Source organism: Sinocyclocheilus grahami, unplaced genomic scaffold (genome assembly GCF_001515645.1).
Source record: "Sinocyclocheilus grahami isolate Dianchi unplaced genomic scaffold, SAMN03320097.WGS_v1.1 scaffold444.1, whole genome shotgun sequence".
Lineage (NCBI taxonomy): Eukaryota > Metazoa > Chordata > Actinopteri > Cypriniformes > Cyprinidae > Sinocyclocheilus > Sinocyclocheilus grahami.
Genome location: NW_015505623.1, coordinates 890091 through 908784, shown reverse-complemented (window position 1 = coordinate 908784; position 18694 = coordinate 890091). Strand labels below are relative to the sequence as shown.

The following is an 18694-nucleotide window of genomic DNA, read 5'->3' as shown; positions in this document are numbered from 1 at the left end:
TTTGAGTGACAGCTCGTGTTCTCTGAAGCTTTATGCAATGGCTGCCTGTTGCTAGCTGCAGCTTTATTAACAGCTAAACATCAAACCCTAAAGCTTCTTAATATCCTAACAAAACTCACCTTTAAAGCTAATGATGATGAGGGTAGGTAGGGAGAATTTGTGTTATGGCTCTTGCCTCTTTACTTCTTATTAAACATGTCACTGAAAAACCTGCAGTTGTTACATCAAGGAACAGTTTCTGCATTTCAAAATAACTTCTGTTGGGGTACGTAATTTGTTATAAATTGATTTAGTCAGGTGAAATGATTTGGACTTACAGTTAATTTAGATGTTACCACATTCAGTGCTTTTTATCAGTTATTTAATAAAAAATAAATGTGAAATGGACTTGATATAACATTTCTTTTCTCAGGGTTTTGGTAGTAGGTGATGATGGAATACAATCATGCCCAGTTTTCCAAACCAAGAGAATAATTTTTAGATTGGCAGCAACTATTTACATGTATAAGAGAAGGTAGATGCTACTTACAGCGAATAAAAAAAAAAAAGATTATTTTTTGCACCAATGTTATTTTAGTGTTATTTATATACTGTTATATTATTTATTCATGTTTTGAATTAGCTTTTATTGTTATATTTTTCATTTTAGCTGAAGTTTCAGTGATTTTTTAATGCGATTTTCTCATTTTTATTTTATTTTTAGTTTTTTGAACCAATCATTCTTTATAGCTTTAATTATTTTTTATTTCAGTCTTAGTACGTTTAGTACTTAAACATATTTATTTCAGTTAGTTGCCAAGGCAACATTTCTAATTTTCATTTAAATTTAAATTTTGCATCTAATATTTTATTTTACTTTTGTCTGTTACTTTTTTAAATTGTCTGAGTAATGTTGTGTGAAGTTAGTGAGTTAGTGCTAAAACAAGGTTGATTATTTGCACTTGAAGATATATCACTGGCCAGTTGTAAAAAATATGTTTAGTGCATCTTTGATCACATTTGCTGTGTGCCTGATGCAGCCATTATTCAAACACAGATTAATGATGTAGAGAGGGGAGAAAAAGCTTAGTTAATCTCAAGGCTTGCATGCACTGGCTCAGAGCACTGCTTTAAGCAGAGACCATTACCAGAAGTGCCTTTCTTTAGTGTAGTTAATGTAATCCTCTCATATCAGCTGCTATATGCATAAAATAGCATGTGAATCCCCAGTCTCCATCTTAGTTTTGTGTTTAGTCATTTGTCACCAGGGGACACGTCTTCTCACATTTTACCCAAGATACTTGCCTTGTAACTCTCTTAGGAGTAGTAGCACCGAGTAAGCGCTTTGTTGCCATAGCAGCACTGTCAGAGATGAGGGATGTTATTGTGCCAAAGGTTACAGAGAAATTACAAAGCCAAACTCTCTGTAGAATATACGTTTATTCAGCCGTTATATCCCGTATTACATTTCTTATGGTATTAGCATAACAGTTCAGCTAGAGATATATGATATTGTGGTTGGATAGGTGGATATTATATGAAATGCTGACAGTGTCTCTTAATATGAGAAACGTGGGAGGATATTTCCTGTGTGCAGCTCACAAGAGTCGTGAATGTTGCTTTGTAACTCAGATGTAGGCTGTAAGTTGTTTCATTGTCAAATGGATATTACGAGAGCATAATGGAGCTGGTAATGGAGGTTTTACTGTGGTCAGCAATGACGATCACTCTGGTTAGTGATGACAGTAATGAGAGTCACTGGCTTTTAGCAGAAATATGAGCTCATTGCTAATGTACTACAGTCAACATTTGCTTATATAAAATGTATGTTAATTATGAGAGATGGGATGGGAATAGATACCGTTAAGGATACTGAGGGACATAAAAAGTATACGCTAAAATAGCATGGCATTCTCCTTATAGACAGCATTTATATAGACAAAAGTCTGTGTAATGCATATTTTCTCTATAACTTCTTCTTAGGTATATTTTACCAATATTGTAGCTGTATTTTAGGTATCATTTTAGGATAATCTCAAACCTATGGACATAAAAAAAAAACCTCCTTTGGTGATATTAGAGATAGTTCACCCAAAAATGAAAATTCTGTCATCATTTACTCACCTTCATGTCATTCCATACTCATATGGCTTTCTTTCTTCTGCACAACACAAAAGAAGATATTCTGAAAATGTTTTAGCTGTTTTTGTCCAAATAATGAAAGTCAGTTGGGTTTTAAGGTCCCAAATTGGCATAAAGGTAGCTTCATTTGACTGATATAAAGTTTTCCGAAGCGACATGATCACTTGAATGATCAAACTGAAATTTAAGCCTTTATACACCCGTCATATAAAAAAAAAATAAAAATTATACGGCAACACAAACCTCAAATGGTCTCATGACGTGAGAACTTATATAGTTTGACGTTACTTGACGTTTGAAGTTCATGCTGTCATATTTGATGTAGTCTTTGTATGCCAACGTTAATCAGTAGCTATGTATCCATCCTCCTATTTTTATGCGCATTTTGGATTATCGCATAAAAAAAAAACGCTGTATGGAAACGCCAAGATGCGCATAAATTCTAAAAATGCACATAAAAACGTATGCGCACAACTGAGTAGGACAAACTTTTTATCCGATAAGAAAAAATGCACATAAACTACGATGGAAACACATTTACCGAATAAATTTCACTACGCGCATTGGAAAAGTCATGTGACTTTGCGATAAATTGACTAACCAGCGGACCGATCTCGTTCACAGCATCTATATGTTGTTTTGGTCGTTCTGAAATGCCTGAGGAAAATCTGTCATCAAAGTATTTCTGTATATTTACTGTCTTACATGACTGCGTTCCCAAACAGCAGACATCCACCTCTAAAAGCAATGACCGCATTTATTGTGTTACGTCTGCTCTCTCTGAAGCGCAAGTAATTTATTACATATGAAAATTATTATATTCAGTGGCTTCTCCTAGTTTTCTTAGAGACATTTAGTGCCAGTTTATCAGGAAGTGACGATTTTGTTCTCTTTGACTCGTTGGATGGAAACGGTGCTTTATTCGCAAATGTTTTATGTGATATTCCAGGTTTGCGCATAAGTTAAATTTGCATCTTTGGATGGAAACATAGCTAGTGCTTTAATTTGAATAAATGAAGGCTTAATATCATATCAAGTGATTGTGTCACTTCACAAGGCTTATAATATACAAGCTGAATCATATACTGGATTCATTCTACAGTACCGTTATGTCATTTTTGGGTCATGAACATTTTGGGCGCCATTGGCTTTCATAGTATTAACAGCTGAAACATTTTTTCTTTATATGTTGTATACAACATAGTCTGTTGAAAACGAAGCTTTGAGGGACAGACATTTTATGGGGGGGGTGAAGACATTTTGTCAGCTGAACAATCTGTATGTTTTTAAACAGCAGTGCAATCCATTGTTCAGTAAACACATTGTACTTCTGCCCCTCACAGCCTCGTTTTCATTCCTGTCAAAAATTGAATATGATGCTGACTATGTCTATTGTATTGTGAGGAAGAAAGATAATTATGTTTGATGAGGGAGAGTAAATCATGACAGAATTTTCCATTTTAGCTGAAGTACTCTTTTAAGAACAAGAAATGATTGCCATTTACTTGCTTGAATGGACTAACAGCAGTTTGCTCAACACACACTCACAAATATAAGAAACTGGTGTCAAATAACAGCCCAGATCAATGCATGCATGCCTGTTAAATATTTCATATGTGGCTCTCAGGTTGCTGTCATTGGATGGTTGGTGTGTAACGCTGTAGCTGAAGCCCGCAGTGTTACTTTGCGCTTGAGATGGCTGGCGTGTCTCTGTGCTGCCGGGTGCCTGCGCTAGAGCTCCTATTTTATTTCCTCTTGTTCCCTTTACTGGGCTTTGACTGTCTGCTCTTTCTTTGTATCTTGGGCGTTTCTCCTCACATGTGAAATTTCGGGGTCTCTGAATTCAAATTCATTTCAAGCTGCATGTCTTTCTCTGTCTTCTTTTCTCTACCTCTCCTTCCTACTGCTCGTCCTTTTCTGTCTGCTTCTCTCTGAACTCTGTGTCTGTCACCCCCTGCCCCTCTTCCCATCCCCTGCACCTCTCTCCCCCTTCCCCGACAGACATATCCGATTACAAGAACAATAACAATAGTGGCCAAGCTGTCAATCAAAGAGGTGATCTCTCCACAGTGACCAATGCTATGACGGGGATGAGCCCCTCCCCATCTCTCTCCGCCCTGTCCAGCCGAGCTGGTTCCATCAGCAGCCTCCATGATCGCATCCTGTTCAGCCCAGGGAGCGAGGAAGCCATTGAGAGACTCAAGGTGACTGGCATAAAACATGAAACCCTGACAAAACTGACTGAAATCCTTCAAATAGACATCTGACAAACATTTGCCTTATACAACTTCAGATTAAAGGGGTCATATCGTTATTTAAAAAAGAAAAAAAAATTATCCCCTTAGTTACTGTACTGTACTTACAAGCAGTGTTATTATTAACTAAAACTATTAAAAATCATTTTCGTTAATTGAAATAAAGCTTAAATAAAATATAAATATTCAATTAAACATTTTAACTTAAATGAAAATTAGAAATGTTGGCTTGGCAACTAACATATTTATTATTCAACTAAATATTATTCAAATGTATTATTCAACTTAATATATTTAAGTTGAAGTACAAAAATGTACTAAAAGTACTAAAACTTAAATAAAATAAAGCTATATAGACATAAAAAACGAATAAAAATGACAAAACAACAAATTTACAAAAATTTTAATTGAAAATCAAATGAACAAAATAAAAATAAAAGGTCATTTAAAATATGAGTAAATACTACGATAGCATAAAAATAATACTAAAATAACACTGCTTATAACTGTACCTTTGAAGGCTAATTTACTGGTGTGTACCAACTGACGCAGACGCAACACTGAATATCACTTCTCAAATATTCCATGACCCAACAAACCCCAATTGAACATGTTCAGTCTGCAAAAAAAAATAAAAAAATAGCCGTATGATCACAATCTGGAAATTGGTTCAAAAGAGAAAGGTTGCAGAAATAAGCACCTATTAGCAAAGACCAACCAAGCACCTACCATTGAAATGAATAATTAACCCCAAAAACTATATTGACATTTGCTGTCTAAAGATATAAGTTTCACATTAATAAATGCATAAAACTTACCATAGACTTTGTGGCGTATTTTAACTTGATATTGTTTGCAATGCCAATTAGGAAACGGAGAAAATTATTGCTGAGCTCAATGAAACCTGGGAAGAGAAGCTTCGCCGTACAGAAGCCATCCGAATGGACAGGTTTGTTGTATGAAGCCTTATGTGATTGATAAGCAGTTTTCCGTTATGTATAAGTTAACATGTGGAAAACACCTAAATTGGTTTTTACAGAGAAGCACTGCTGGCTGAGATGGGTGTGGCCATGCGTGAGGATGGAGGAACTGTTGGAGTCTTTTCACCAAAGAAGGTAAAAAATTATAAAGGCTGTAGGGAGAAACCGTGTGCAGGTAGACCACATATTAAGGCTAATATGCTTGCTCAAATAACCAAATAAGCCTGTGATTTGTCTTTACGTTCCTCTTCTGGAAGTCCTTGCAGAGAAAACCTCAGCCCGTTTTTATAGACACTGTTGGGCTGTTCTCTCCCAATGAGGTTGGTTGCCATGGATACTGTGTGATTGCATCCTGATCGCTCCTCTTTGACTGTTCTAATGTACCTCTGTGTTTTTTTCCTATCAGAGCTCTTTTAAATGCGTCTGTGATCTTTATTGAGGGATCTGTTGCTCATTATATGAATGTGATCACAATCTGGAAATTGGTTCAAAAGAGAAAGGTTGCAGAAATAAGCACCTATTAGCAAAGACCAACCAAGCACCTACCATTGAAATGAATAATTAACCCCAAAAACTATATTGACATTTGCTGTCTAAAGATATGTTTCACATTAATAAATGCATAAAACTTACCATAGACTTTGTGGCGTATTTTAACTTGATGTTGTTTGCAATGCCAATTAGGAAACGGAGAAAATTATTGCTGAGCTCAATGAAACCTGGGAAGAGAAGCTTCGCCGTACAGAAGCCATCCGAATGGACAGGTTTGTTGTATGAATCCTTATGTGATTGATAAGCAGTTTTCCGTTATGTATAAGTGTGGAAAACACCTAAATTGGTTTTTACAGAGAAGCACTGCTGGCTGAGATGGGTGTGGCCATGCGTGAGGATGGAGGAACTGTTGGAGTCTTTTCACCAAAGAAGGTAAAAAATTATAAAGGCTGTAGGGAGAAACCGTGTGCAGGTAGACCACATATTAAGGCTAATATGCTTGCTCAAATAACCAAATAAGCCTGTGATTTGTCTTTACGTTCCTCTTCTGGAAGTCCTTGCAGAGAAAACCTCAGCCCGTTTTTATAGACACTGTTGGGCTGTTCTCTCCCAATGAGGTTGGTTGCCATGGATACTGTGTGATTGCATCCTGATCGCTCCTCTTTGACTGTTCTAATGTACCTCTGTGTTTTTTTCCTATCAGAGCTCTTTTAAATGCGTCTGTGATCTTTATTGAGGGATCTGTTGCTCATTATATGAATGTTGATATGCTGCAATTCCTTCTAGTCTTTATAATAAACTTTGAAGCACTTTGAAGACTTCAGATCTAAAGCATCATGGCCCCATGATGCTTTTAAAGGCTTTCTGTCTGGAATCTTATGCAATTTTGTGATATCTAAATTTTATCGCATGCATTTTGATGGATATTGAAATTAAAACTTGGTGTAAAGATGGCTGTCAGTAAAATTGTTTGACTTCTATCTTATTTTCCTCTTTTAAAAGGTTGTCTAAATACATTTTGAAAGTGCTCGCAAGGCAGCTCTACACAGATGTTTTGCAAACATTTTGGCTAGAATTTGATTTAAATTGTTGATTCCAAGTATTAAACATCTGCACATAATTGAGCCTGAACTGTTTAATGCATAGACTTCATTGAAACTTTTTCTGTCGATAATTGCATCTTTTGTTTCATTTTTTTGCCCCTATTATTCATACTTTAAGAAGTAAAAAAAAATGAAAATCTCCAACTTCAGCATATTCGGCATTTGAAAATGTAATGTAATTTTAATGTATACTAAATTGTGAATTGTCATGCTTACCAATTGTGATCAGTCACATGAGATTTTAGCAATTAGTAAACAATCCAGTCACTTCCCAATGGACAAAGGCAAAGCTTTTTCTCTTGTTCAAGAAGCCATTTACTCAGATATACATCACAATAGGGAGGAAAAAAACGATCAGAGTTTCTGTTTCATTCCAACTATGTCCATTTATAGTAACATTTAGACTGTGGAGTGAAGGTATTGATTCTAGTATAAAGCTGACAGAAAACAAGACGCCTTCTCATTGTAATGACAACAGCAGTGCAACCTTACTGTGGCGTTTAGCATTAACACAGAACCAAAGCCAAGAACCTAAACTTACCTGAAACTATTCAATTGCTGCCTCGCAAGCACTGGTATATCATTCAGTAAATATAAAACCTGTAATGTTGATTCGTGCCTTGATTACAGACGCCCCACCTGGTGAATCTAAATGAAGATCCTTTAATGTCTGAGTGTCTTCTGTATTACATCAAAGATGGAATTACCAGGTTAGTGCCAATCCAAGCTTCTCTTTTTCTCCATTGTGCATATAAACCCCACATATCTGTTCTGTTCAGTAGAATTGGTACTAAGGTGTCTTGATATGTTGCTGTGCTCAGGGTGGGGAGAGAAGATGCCAGCAGAAGACAGGACATTGTTTTGAGTGGTCACTTCATCAAAGAGGAACACTGCACTTTCACCAGCACCACTGGACCTATGGGAGAAGGTTAGTTAATGGCGCACTCCACAGACACACATACTCGTACACATATATGCCACAATCCTTATGGCTGTTCCTCCTGTTTTTTACAGCTGTCATTCTTGAGCCGTGTGAGGGAGCAGAAACATATGTCAATGGGAAGAGAGTAACAGAGCCTACAGTTCTCAAATCAGGTCTGTTTACACTTTTCCCTCACCTGCTACGTTACTTTTTTAAAACATTATGGATTGGTTCCAATTATATAGCTTTTATTTAATTCATTAATTTTTTTTATTTAAATTTAATGTTTATGATTTCATTTTTTAATTCATTTATTTATTATTTCACTTTTTAAAATCATTCATGGTTCCATTTTTTAAATTTGTTTACTTATGATTTCATTTTTTTAAATTAATTTATATGTGATTTCATATTTTAAATGTGACATTTGCATAATCTAACATTGAAATCAATTTTTTTAATTGGTATGCCATTTCAAAATGCTTTTATGCATATCTTTGCAGAATTAAACAGTCTGTGTAAAGTTTTTTTTAATTATTATTGTTATTATTTATTTGTATTGACTCTAACTTTTTTAGGGAACCGAATCATTTTGGGCAAGAGCCATGTGTTCCGCTTCAACCATCCAGAGCAGGCTCGTCAGGAACGTGAACGAACCCCATGCGCTGAGACGCCAATGGAGCCTGTAGACTGGGCCTTTGCTCAGAGAGAACTCCTGGAGAAACAGGGCATTGATATGAAACAGGAAATGGATCAGAGGTAAAAGAAACATGAAGGAAATTCATTCAAATAAGTTTAAGATGTGACATTTGTGTTGTCAAACTCATCAGCTCTTTGTTTGTATAGACTGCAGGAACTTGAGGATCAGTATCGCAAAGAGAGAGAGGAGGCCAACAATCTATTGGAGCAACAGAGATTAGTAAGTGACATAAACAACATAAAGAGCTTAAAATAAAACTTTTTTCCCCTAAACTCATAACTTTACAATTTAGTATAAAATGACACTGTTTTATTGTTGATGTTTCACTATACTGTATGTCTTTTACAGGACTATGAGAGCAGGTTAGAAGCCCTGCAGAAACAGGTAAATCGTTGTTACCCTGATGTGGCAGAGGAAGATGAAGAACCTCAGGAGGAAGGTGACTAGACTGCGAATGGCAAATAATGGTTAATTTTGTTTTTTGAACAGCTTGAACTAATCACAATGACTCGGTTTAAATAACGGTGCCTCTTGTATTCAATCTCTTATACTCATAGTGCAATGGACTGAGAGAGAGACAGAACTGGCGCTGTGGGCTTTCCGTAAATGGAGATGTTATCAGTTCACTTCTCTCAGAGATCTGCTGTGGGGCAATGCCATCTTCCTCAAGGAGGCCAATGCCATTAGCGTGGAGCTAAAAAAGAAGGTGAACGCTTTAGAAAGACCAGAAAGAACTGCATCACTCTGCTAAACCTATAAAATATGTCAACATCATTATTGATTGTGCCTAATGCCACTCACAGGTTCAGTTCCAGTTTGTGTTATTGACGGACACGCTTTACTCTCCACTTTCACCTGACCTGTTACCACCTGAGACAGCTAAAGACCGCGAGAAAAGCCCATTCCCTTGCACCATTGTGGCTGTAGAAGTCCAAGATCAGAAAAATGGAGCCACACATTACTGGACCCTGGAGAAGCTCAGGTAATTTTTGCATGTTTGATAGGTGCCCCTATTATGCCATTTTTAAGGTTCTTAATATTGTTTTGGGAGTCTTTTACAATAGGTTTACATGCATGCAAGGTCAAAAAATGCTTTAATTTTCTCAAAATATGCATTTAATATCACCTCATTTTCCAACCATTCTCAAACGATTAGTTTGAAGCAGTTCTAAGATTCAGTCCCTCCTTTCCGTGAGACTACTCTTGCTCTGATTGGTCAGATGGCCCAGTCTGTTGTGATTGGTCTACCGCATACAGCGTGTTTCAGAAACGATATGCCCATTGCCATAGTTCTGTATTTTGAATGCTTGATAGAAAATATAAACATCATCAATTATTAATCATACTTACAGGTTGTGATTCAGTGGAGCCAACTGGTCCAAATAAACTGTGTACTGAGCCATCTTTCAAGAGCAAGCGTTTGATGAATTCTGCGTTTAAGTCCCCGAGATTAGAGAAGCAGTCATCAGTAAAATGACAGGAGCACAAAAAAGATTGGGGTTGTACTGCTGTGGTACAGTGGAAAAAAATTATTTTAACCACTGATTCTTTGCAGCCTCTTCATTCGGAAGAATGAATTTACTTTCACAGCATCTTCTCGACATGATGTTTACCACACGAACAAACTAAAGTGTTTGAGGGTGGGGTCAAGCTGTTTGCAGCCGGCCAACGTAGAACATAGGCGGGCATTATGCAAATATGTTTCCCTGTGACATGTAGCCGTCACAGAAGTGGGATTCGGTTTACTGATGAATCGATTCGGCTGTTCAGAGTCGATTCTTTCTTTTGGGAGACAATAACTTTATTTATCGTGCACTTTTGGCTTTATAACTTTGCAGATCATTTACATTTAAATACAGCTACATTACACACTGCATGAATGGCAATATTCGAAATGGCATAATAGGGGCACTTTAATATTTTAATCATGGTATCTCATGTTTTAGGATTCAAAGTCTAAGATAAGGGTAAAACAACATTTATACATAAAAGTTGCTTGAAAGGTAGCAAAAATAATGAAGGCATGTTGTTTCAGGACATTAAAAAGAAAAAGCATATTACTTGTAATGAAAATGAAGTTCTGAAATATAAAATGCTCGTAGTTGAAGAGAAATCCAGCTATACTTTGAGTCACTTTGGGTTTCACAGTGTATCTAGTATTTACATTATAAGTGATGTGTAATGCTGCCCCCTGCAGGCAGAGGCTGAATCTGATGAGAGAGATGTATGATCGTGCTGCTGAGGTGCCTGGCAGTGCTCTTGAGGACTGTGACAGTGTGCTGACTGGAGGCGATCCATTCTACGACCGCTTTCCCTGGTTCCGTCTGGTTGGAAGGTGAGTTGTAAGATTACATCAGAGCATGGCTAGACAGACCAGCTGGTGAGCAGTACAGAATGCCCCTGCACTCTCTGACTACTGTCAGATAAAGACCACATGATCAACAACATTCCTGTCAGATTTCTCCTCAAACTATGCTTTTGTTCGAATGGCCCATTGAAAGTGAATTAATTTCTCTTATGCAAAACATAATAGTAGAGTATCTTGCAGGCCAGAACAACTGCTGGAAAGAGAAAATGTAATAAAAGCTGTTGTTAAAGCTGATCTCTACAGGATATATGTAATATTGCTTATTCCTCTGAGGAATAAGTCCAGAGTTATTGCCCACACGCTTTTAAAGAGTGCAAGATTTTTGATGCTGCTTTATTCAGAAGAGCATGAAATCGATTTTCCATGCACTTTCAAATTAGGTCACACGCTTCCCTTTACCCTGTCTACTTCAGAGCTGTATGACTTGCTCTTAATCTTGCCTTTACTATATCTTAAAAGATTAGTTCACACACACACAAAAAATTCTCACCCTCATGTTGTTCCAAAACCATATTACTGAGTACTGACTTTCTTCTGTGGAACTCGAAAAGAGTAATTTGCTCTTTTCCATGCAATTACGAGAAGTGCGAACTGGAGATATATCTCTGAGATGTATGATAGCTTTGTGTGACAAACAGATTTGAATGGTTATTCACTGATCATTTTTATTTTAAGTGAGCTGTTAACTGCTGCAACTGGATCAGTGGCTTAGGGAGGTGAACTCAAGAACTGGATCAGTTAAATTTGTGATTTTGCATGATCATTCAGACTGCTTTTGTGAACTGCATCAATAGATTCATTAAAAATATATGCTTCAAGAATCAGTCATCACTTCTTCTCTCTTGAATACACCAAGTAGAGCTAGGGTGTGTGAACTTTTCAGTGAATAACTTTTTTGATCAAGATTTTGATCTGTTCCTCACACAAAGCTATTGTATGATGTCAGAAGACTTTAAGTGAATAAAATGCCTTTATTTTAATGTTTTTGTTTTTTGTCGTTGTGGAGCTTGTCAGCCCCCATCCTTATTCACTTTCCTTATATTTAACATATTGGCTGAGATTTTTAGTATTTTGTAAGTATTTTTCAAAAATTCAACCTTTTGTGTTCCAAAAAGAAAACAGGTTTTAAACGACATGGTTATTATTTTAGTAAGTTATGACAATTTAGAAATTTTGAGCGAACTATGCCTACAGTATAAAATGTACACTATCTTTTAAAGATTTGGGGTTGGTATGTTTGTTTTTATGTTTTTGAAAAAATGTCTCAATGTTAAAAACAGTTGTGCTGCTTAATATATTTTGTGGAAACCATGATGCAATGTTTTTTTAGGATTGTTTGATAAATACAAAATTCAAAAGAACAGCTTTCTTTTTGAAAATAGAAATACTTTGCAATTGTCATAATCTGCACGGGGACACGAAGGTAGAGGATCCAAATGCAGTAGTTTATTGAAGGGGAAATCCACAAACGTAATCCAAAAGAAGGCAAAGGTCATACAACAAATAGGCAATCCAAAACAATGACAGAGTAAGGGGCTGAGGCAAACAGAGTAATCTAGAAAACAGGCAGAATAACAAGACCAGGGGTGCTTCTCAATATCCCTCCTCGTTTCCTCGCTCCTCCGTCCTCCATCCTATGACCCAGAAACCGATAGAGTTCAGCCAGCTTGAAGGACATCTCAATTCTCTAATTGCACTGCGAGGAGGCGAGGATTGAGGAGGCTTCCAGAGGTGTATCCTTTGCGGAAGTGTTTTTCATCGAAAAACCTGATGCATGTATGAATTCTCCTCCCCCTTCACATCTGTTGTCTTTGCAGTTTAAATAAACCATACATGTCATATATTTCAAACAAGGCATCTTGCTTTATTCATATTTATTATGAATGTCTTAAATAACAAACTTTAACAACATAAGGGCAGATCCCTTTAGCGCAGCTGATGATGCTTTGAAGTGACGCTAAAGGGAGCGAGGATATATCATTTAACTTGATTCAATTCCTCCACCCTCGCGTCTTTTCCTTGCATCCTTCCCTCACATCCTGAAGGGGTGGAGCTAAGATGCGAGGAAAGGAAACGAGGATGCACAAATAAGAATTGAGAAGCACCCCAGGAACCAAGATACAGGATAACCACGATACAAGGCTTAGAATTGCAGTAAAGTCACATACAAGACCTGGCAAAGAATGACCGGACTTGAGCTAACCATGCTAATGAGACACAGGTGCAAACAATGAGTGCTGATGAGTCCGGGCATAGAATTAATGGGAATGAAGTGGCAGAAGTCTGGGATTGAGTGCCCTCTAGTGGACAACCAGGGCACTCCAGTCGGTGATCGTCGGTGACCGTAATATAAATGTCTTTACTGTCTCTTATCATCAATTTGCTGAATATATATATATATATATATATATATATATATATATATATATATATATATATATATATATATATATATATATATATATAAATATATATATGTATGTATATATATATATATATAAATATCATTTTTTTAATCTTTCTGACCCCAAACATTTGAAAGGTAGTGTAATATTGGACATTCTTAAAGAATCCTCATAGGCCGCTATTCACATTACTGATGAGTGTTTTTTAGGTTGTGTATGTCTTGTATCCCCATGACCCAGCTACTTTGTTGCCCGATTAAAAGTGTTTACTTACCCACTTGCGAGTAGAAATAGTTAAATAGACAGATGGCCCCTCATACTAACTGGGCTCCCGTGTCTTTGGCTACACCAGAAACCCCCTTTTCTCCACATGCCTTAGTGAGCAAGCGAGCAACCCAAACTCCTCCCCCACCCCCTCTGAGCCCACATCAACCTCTGAAATCACTGAGCTGGTCCAGTCATGGCCTAACAAGAGATTGGGGACAGAGCTGGATGACTTGGACGATGATTTCTTATCGGATGACCCATGCTCGGATATTGAGGAGGAGGAGGGGGAGGATGAGGATGATGATGATGATGAGGAAGAGCTCTGCAGAAGCTCCGGCAAAACTGAGGACCCGTTTTACGATCGCTCGCCATTGTTCAGTGTAGTGGGAAGGTTGGTGAGGTTTCAGGAGCGTGCTGGGAAAGGAAACTAGCTCTTTCACACTGAGACTGGGTTGCGCTTCCTTTTTTAAACACATTGTGTGTGCACAGCACTCACAGAGATAAATATATAAACACTTAAACTTGAAACATTTTTGGTTATTTAATGACAACGCTTATATTTATACAAACACATACCTGAAAAAGGTGTATGCTAGACATATGCATAAAGGATAATAGTGTATACACACACACACAGAGGCACACACACAATGAGAATAAATTGAATTTAAAATTACTCTGTTCTCTGAGTCTGAGTCTGTTCATCTCTTCTGGGTGAACTTTAAGATAAAGAAGTGTAAAGTAGACACAATTGAGACTGTTGTTGACCTCCAGTACCAATAAATACAGAGCTATGAAATAAATGGACAAGGGAAAATGTTAAATTTATTGAGGGCTTTTTTTCTCTCTGACTGTTGATTTTGGTGTTTGGTCAATGACGTGAATAAAAATGTACTCAGAAAAGAAAATCTAAAAATATAATAAATATAATATTATAAATATAAATTATAAAACTATAATAAAATCCAAGGTAGTTTGACATAATATTTTGAAATATTTTAAAAAACATTGTTTGTCAAATTAAAGTCACGTGGTGTGATCAATATGCAGAAATAAAACAGGAAATGATATCATAGAGAGGACCCCTGCAGACCCTCATGACTGTGTGTTAAGTCTATTAAAATATAAAGTAATTTGACGTATTTACTGTATAATGAGTTAAAGTTATTTCAAGTTGTAATGGGTTTGTTCAGGTTGACACATGATGCGAAAAAAATCCATGATATTTGTGAATTAATAATTCATGATATATGTCCAAAAATATTTCAACCTCAAAAAATATATATATTGGAAAACTTGTTTTGAAAATAATTTTTAAGATGTGCACACTTTTTATTTGATGGTTACACCAGATGTCATCATATGAAAGCAACTTGAGTACATTTCTAAGCATTGAGAGCACATGTGTTTTAAACAATTTAAAAAAAAAGACTTTACTTTTATTTACCTTGGCTGCTCTTATTTGTCAATGACCCTTCTGGTAAATCTGTTTGTGACGTTGCTGAAATCTCTTGAGGAGACATGTGAGATTATAAAGGTCTTTAGTTCAGAAGAAAAATCTGAGGAGTAAGTCTCCACTTGATTTTCATCTCATTGCTTTAGGAGAAACCTCTACGATATTAAAAATATCTCTTATGTGATTTTGTCTTTCCCATGGGAAGGATTCCTGGATTTTAGTCAGCATGTCTGGACTTTACCCCGTCTTCTCCCATTATCATACATTTGACTTTCATCTGATCGCTGCAGACACACACCTTGAGCTTCTGGGTTTCATTTTGACCTAATGATTGTGATCATTGAAATCAGAATTGGCTGGATGTCAGCGGCACCACCCAGCGCAGCTATGGCTCTCGTGTCACGCCAAGGTCTGTGTCCCAGCTTTACATGCACCGCATCACTTCTTCAAAGGGGTCCGTCAGCTTTGAAGTGCTATCTCCAAACACTCATATTAGATGTTTGTTTTGTGTACCGCAGAAACAAACAAGACCAGATTTTGGTTACATGGCACGAATGTCTGATGAATGAGAAAATAGCTATTCATCTAATGACTTACTAATTGGTTCCCGTATTACAGCCGTTTGGTTACTTCGAGTGTTCACATATCTCAAGATGAAAGAGCTGGTTTCTAGCACAGCTGTCTCTCTTCTGGGCATGTGAGATCATATGCCGTATTTCAACCTTTTTTGTGAGATTTTACATGGAAACCTTTGATGAATTGGCTCACTCTTTTAAGTTGCGCTTGTGCAATGCACTGCTCATTTGTGACAGTATGGTCTTATTTACCTATTTTTTGGTATTTGCTAATGGTATTGTCTGTTCACGCTCACATTGTCCAGTACTGTTACATTTTATGTCTTCTCTTTCACCTTTTTTGTCACAAGCATGCTTTTTTATACCTCACCAAAACCCCTTTTTTGTTCAGCACTACCGTATCATTCATTGTCTACACATGGAGGATGGGCAATGTAGTCCTTGACGGAAGATGGATTAAGAACAAACAGAGTTAGGGTTGAGATTTAAAACTGTTAATTATCAATATCAACTATATATCTTTTAAAAAAAATTATTAAATGGCTATCTTTGGTTTTTAAATAAACATATAAACAGTCCTATTTCTGGTTCTGATCAAGGATATCAGGATTATCCAAATTCCCCACAATCATTCACACAAAAACACGAGTCACTCCATATAATATATTGTACATTTGACACATATAGTGAAGTTCAAAAATGTGAGATCACTAGTCAAAATGCTTTACTTTTTTTGCTTTACACATTTACAAATAATGTTATCAGTACATTAATTTGAGTGAAAGGCTGAATTGAGAAATTAACATTATTTTTAGCATGTTTTGTTCCAAAACGTCTTGTGTGGAAGCAAGAAAACGGGACCTTTTGTTCAAAGTGTACTTTTTGTTCAGTGTTACTTGCAGTAGAAATAGTATGAAATCTTAAGCATTTCTTTATTTACATTACTGTTAAAAATATATTTTATTGTTTTTGAAAGAACTTATGTTCACCAATGCTGCATTTATTTGATGTAAAATACAGTAAAACAGTTATATTGTAAAATATTATTAGAATTTGAAATATTTTCTGTTTGAATATATTTTAAATTGTAATTTATTCCTGTGATGGCAAAGCTGAATTTTCAGCAGCAATTACTCCAGACTTCTGTGTATCATGATCCTTCAGAAATCATTCTAACATGTTGATGTGTTTAAGAAATATGCATTATTATTATTATTATTATCAATGTTGAAAACAGTTGTGCTTCTTACTATTTTTGTGGAAACCATGATAAAATTTTTTCATAATCAAAATAATTGATTTGAAATAGAAATTTTTTGCAATATCATACATTTTACATATGATGAATTTAATGTATCCTTGCCGAATACAAATATTAATTTCTTTAAAACAAACAAACAAAAAAAACTTTAGCCATAGTGTGTATTATGTTTTTCAAAATCCTTAACCTTTGTTTATTATATAGTTTTCAATGAAAAGTAATTCCCAATTTTTAAAATGTGGTCTCAGATTTCTTTTCTGTATTGTTTTTAGGGTTTATCTTCACTTCAATCCCATGCTTCTTAAACTCACCCAAAATCAGTTAAAAATACTCGCACCTACCTGTTTTATATCATGTAGCCTGATCTGTGAGGAATAATCATGTCCAGGGCCTCAGCAGTGCCTGCTTGTGTCTGTATGTTGCTCAGTGTTGTGTTTGTCCTGTTTGCTGTACAGTCAATCCCTTGGACACACATTTTGTTCTTCCCTCTCTCCTTTAGGGCATTTGTGTATTTGAGTAATCTGCTCTATCCTGTGCCCTTGGTCCATCGGGTTGCCATTGTCAATGAGAAGGGAGAGGTCAAAGGTTTCCTCAGAGTAGCTGTACAGGCAATATCAGGTAAGATTAGGACTGCAAGTGTCTTGCAGAACCTACTGGTGAGTGATACATATTTCCATCTATCATTACAATGTGTAGTATCAAAACATCAAATCAATTAAATTTAAATTAATAGTTAATTGATGACAGTAGTAATGTAAATGTAAAATCAGTGGAAATTATCATGCACAATTTAATATTCAATAAATTAAATGTGTGTCTATATATATGTATATATATATATATACAGTGGGTACGGAAAGTATTCAGACCCCCTTAAATTTTTCACTCTTTGTTATATTGCAGCCATTTGCTAAAATCATTTAAGTTCATTTTTTTTCCTCAATAATGTACACACAGCACCCCATATTGACAGAAAAACACAGAATTGTTGACATTTTTGCAGATTTATTAAAAAAGAAAAACTGAAATATCACATGGTCCTAAGTATTCAGACCCTTTGCTCAGTATTTAGTAGAAGCACCCTTTTGAACTAATACAGCCATGAGTCTTTTTGGGAAAGATGCAACAAGTTTTGCACACCTGGATTTGGGGATCCTCTGCCATCCATGGACGACGAGCGTGCAGATGAGCTTCCCTGAGATGGTTTCTGACAGTTTGTGCAGAAATTCTTTGGTTATGCAAACCGATTGTTGCAGCAGCTGTGCGGGTGGCTGGTCTCAGACGATCTTGGAGGTGAAGATGCTGGATGTGGAGGTCCTGGGCTGATGTGGTTACACGTGGTCTGCGGTTGTGAGGCCGGTTGGATGTACTGCCAAATTCTCTGAAACGCCTTTGGAGACGGCTTATGGTATAGAAATGAACATTCAATTCACGGGCAACAGCTCTGGTGGACATTCCTGCAGTCAGCATGACAATTGCACGCTCCCTCAAAACTTGCGACATCTGTGGCATTGTGCTGTGTGATAAAACTGCACATTTTAGAGTGGCCTTTTATTGTGGCTAGCCTAAGGCACACCTGTGCAATAATCATGCTGTATAATCAGCATCTTGATATGCCACACATGTGAGGTGGATGGATTATCTCGGCAAAGGAGAAGTGCTCACTAACACAGATTTAGACAGATTTGTGAACAATATTTGAGAGAAATAGGCCTTTTGTGTACATAGAAAAAGTCTTAGATCTTTGAGTTCAGCTCATGAAAAACAAAAGTGTTGCGTTTATAATTGT

At 36.4% G+C, this 18694-nt stretch overlaps 1 protein-coding gene across 1 annotated transcript in view; it reads left to right on the top strand.

Annotated features, from left to right (window-relative positions):
* The window catches only part of LOC107552277 (kinesin-like protein KIF1A), a 63681-nt gene that overhangs the window by 22846 nt on the left and 22141 nt on the right, over nucleotides 1-18694 (top strand). Inside the window, exons 15-28 of the mRNA XM_016234139.1 lie at nucleotides 4123-4325; nucleotides 5246-5325; nucleotides 5416-5491; nucleotides 7582-7661; nucleotides 7773-7879; nucleotides 7966-8046; nucleotides 8452-8632; nucleotides 8720-8792; nucleotides 8922-9012; nucleotides 9131-9279; nucleotides 9377-9555; nucleotides 10771-10908; nucleotides 13699-14004; nucleotides 17405-17523. Coding sequence (XP_016089625.1) covers nucleotides 4123-4325; nucleotides 5246-5325; nucleotides 5416-5491; nucleotides 7582-7661; nucleotides 7773-7879; nucleotides 7966-8046; nucleotides 8452-8632; nucleotides 8720-8792; nucleotides 8922-9012; nucleotides 9131-9279; nucleotides 9377-9555; nucleotides 10771-10908; nucleotides 13699-14004; nucleotides 17405-17523 — 1863 coding nt within the window. The remainder of the gene's footprint in view (nucleotides 1-4122; nucleotides 4326-5245; nucleotides 5326-5415; nucleotides 5492-7581; nucleotides 7662-7772; nucleotides 7880-7965; nucleotides 8047-8451; nucleotides 8633-8719; nucleotides 8793-8921; nucleotides 9013-9130; nucleotides 9280-9376; nucleotides 9556-10770; nucleotides 10909-13698; nucleotides 14005-17404; nucleotides 17524-18694) is intronic.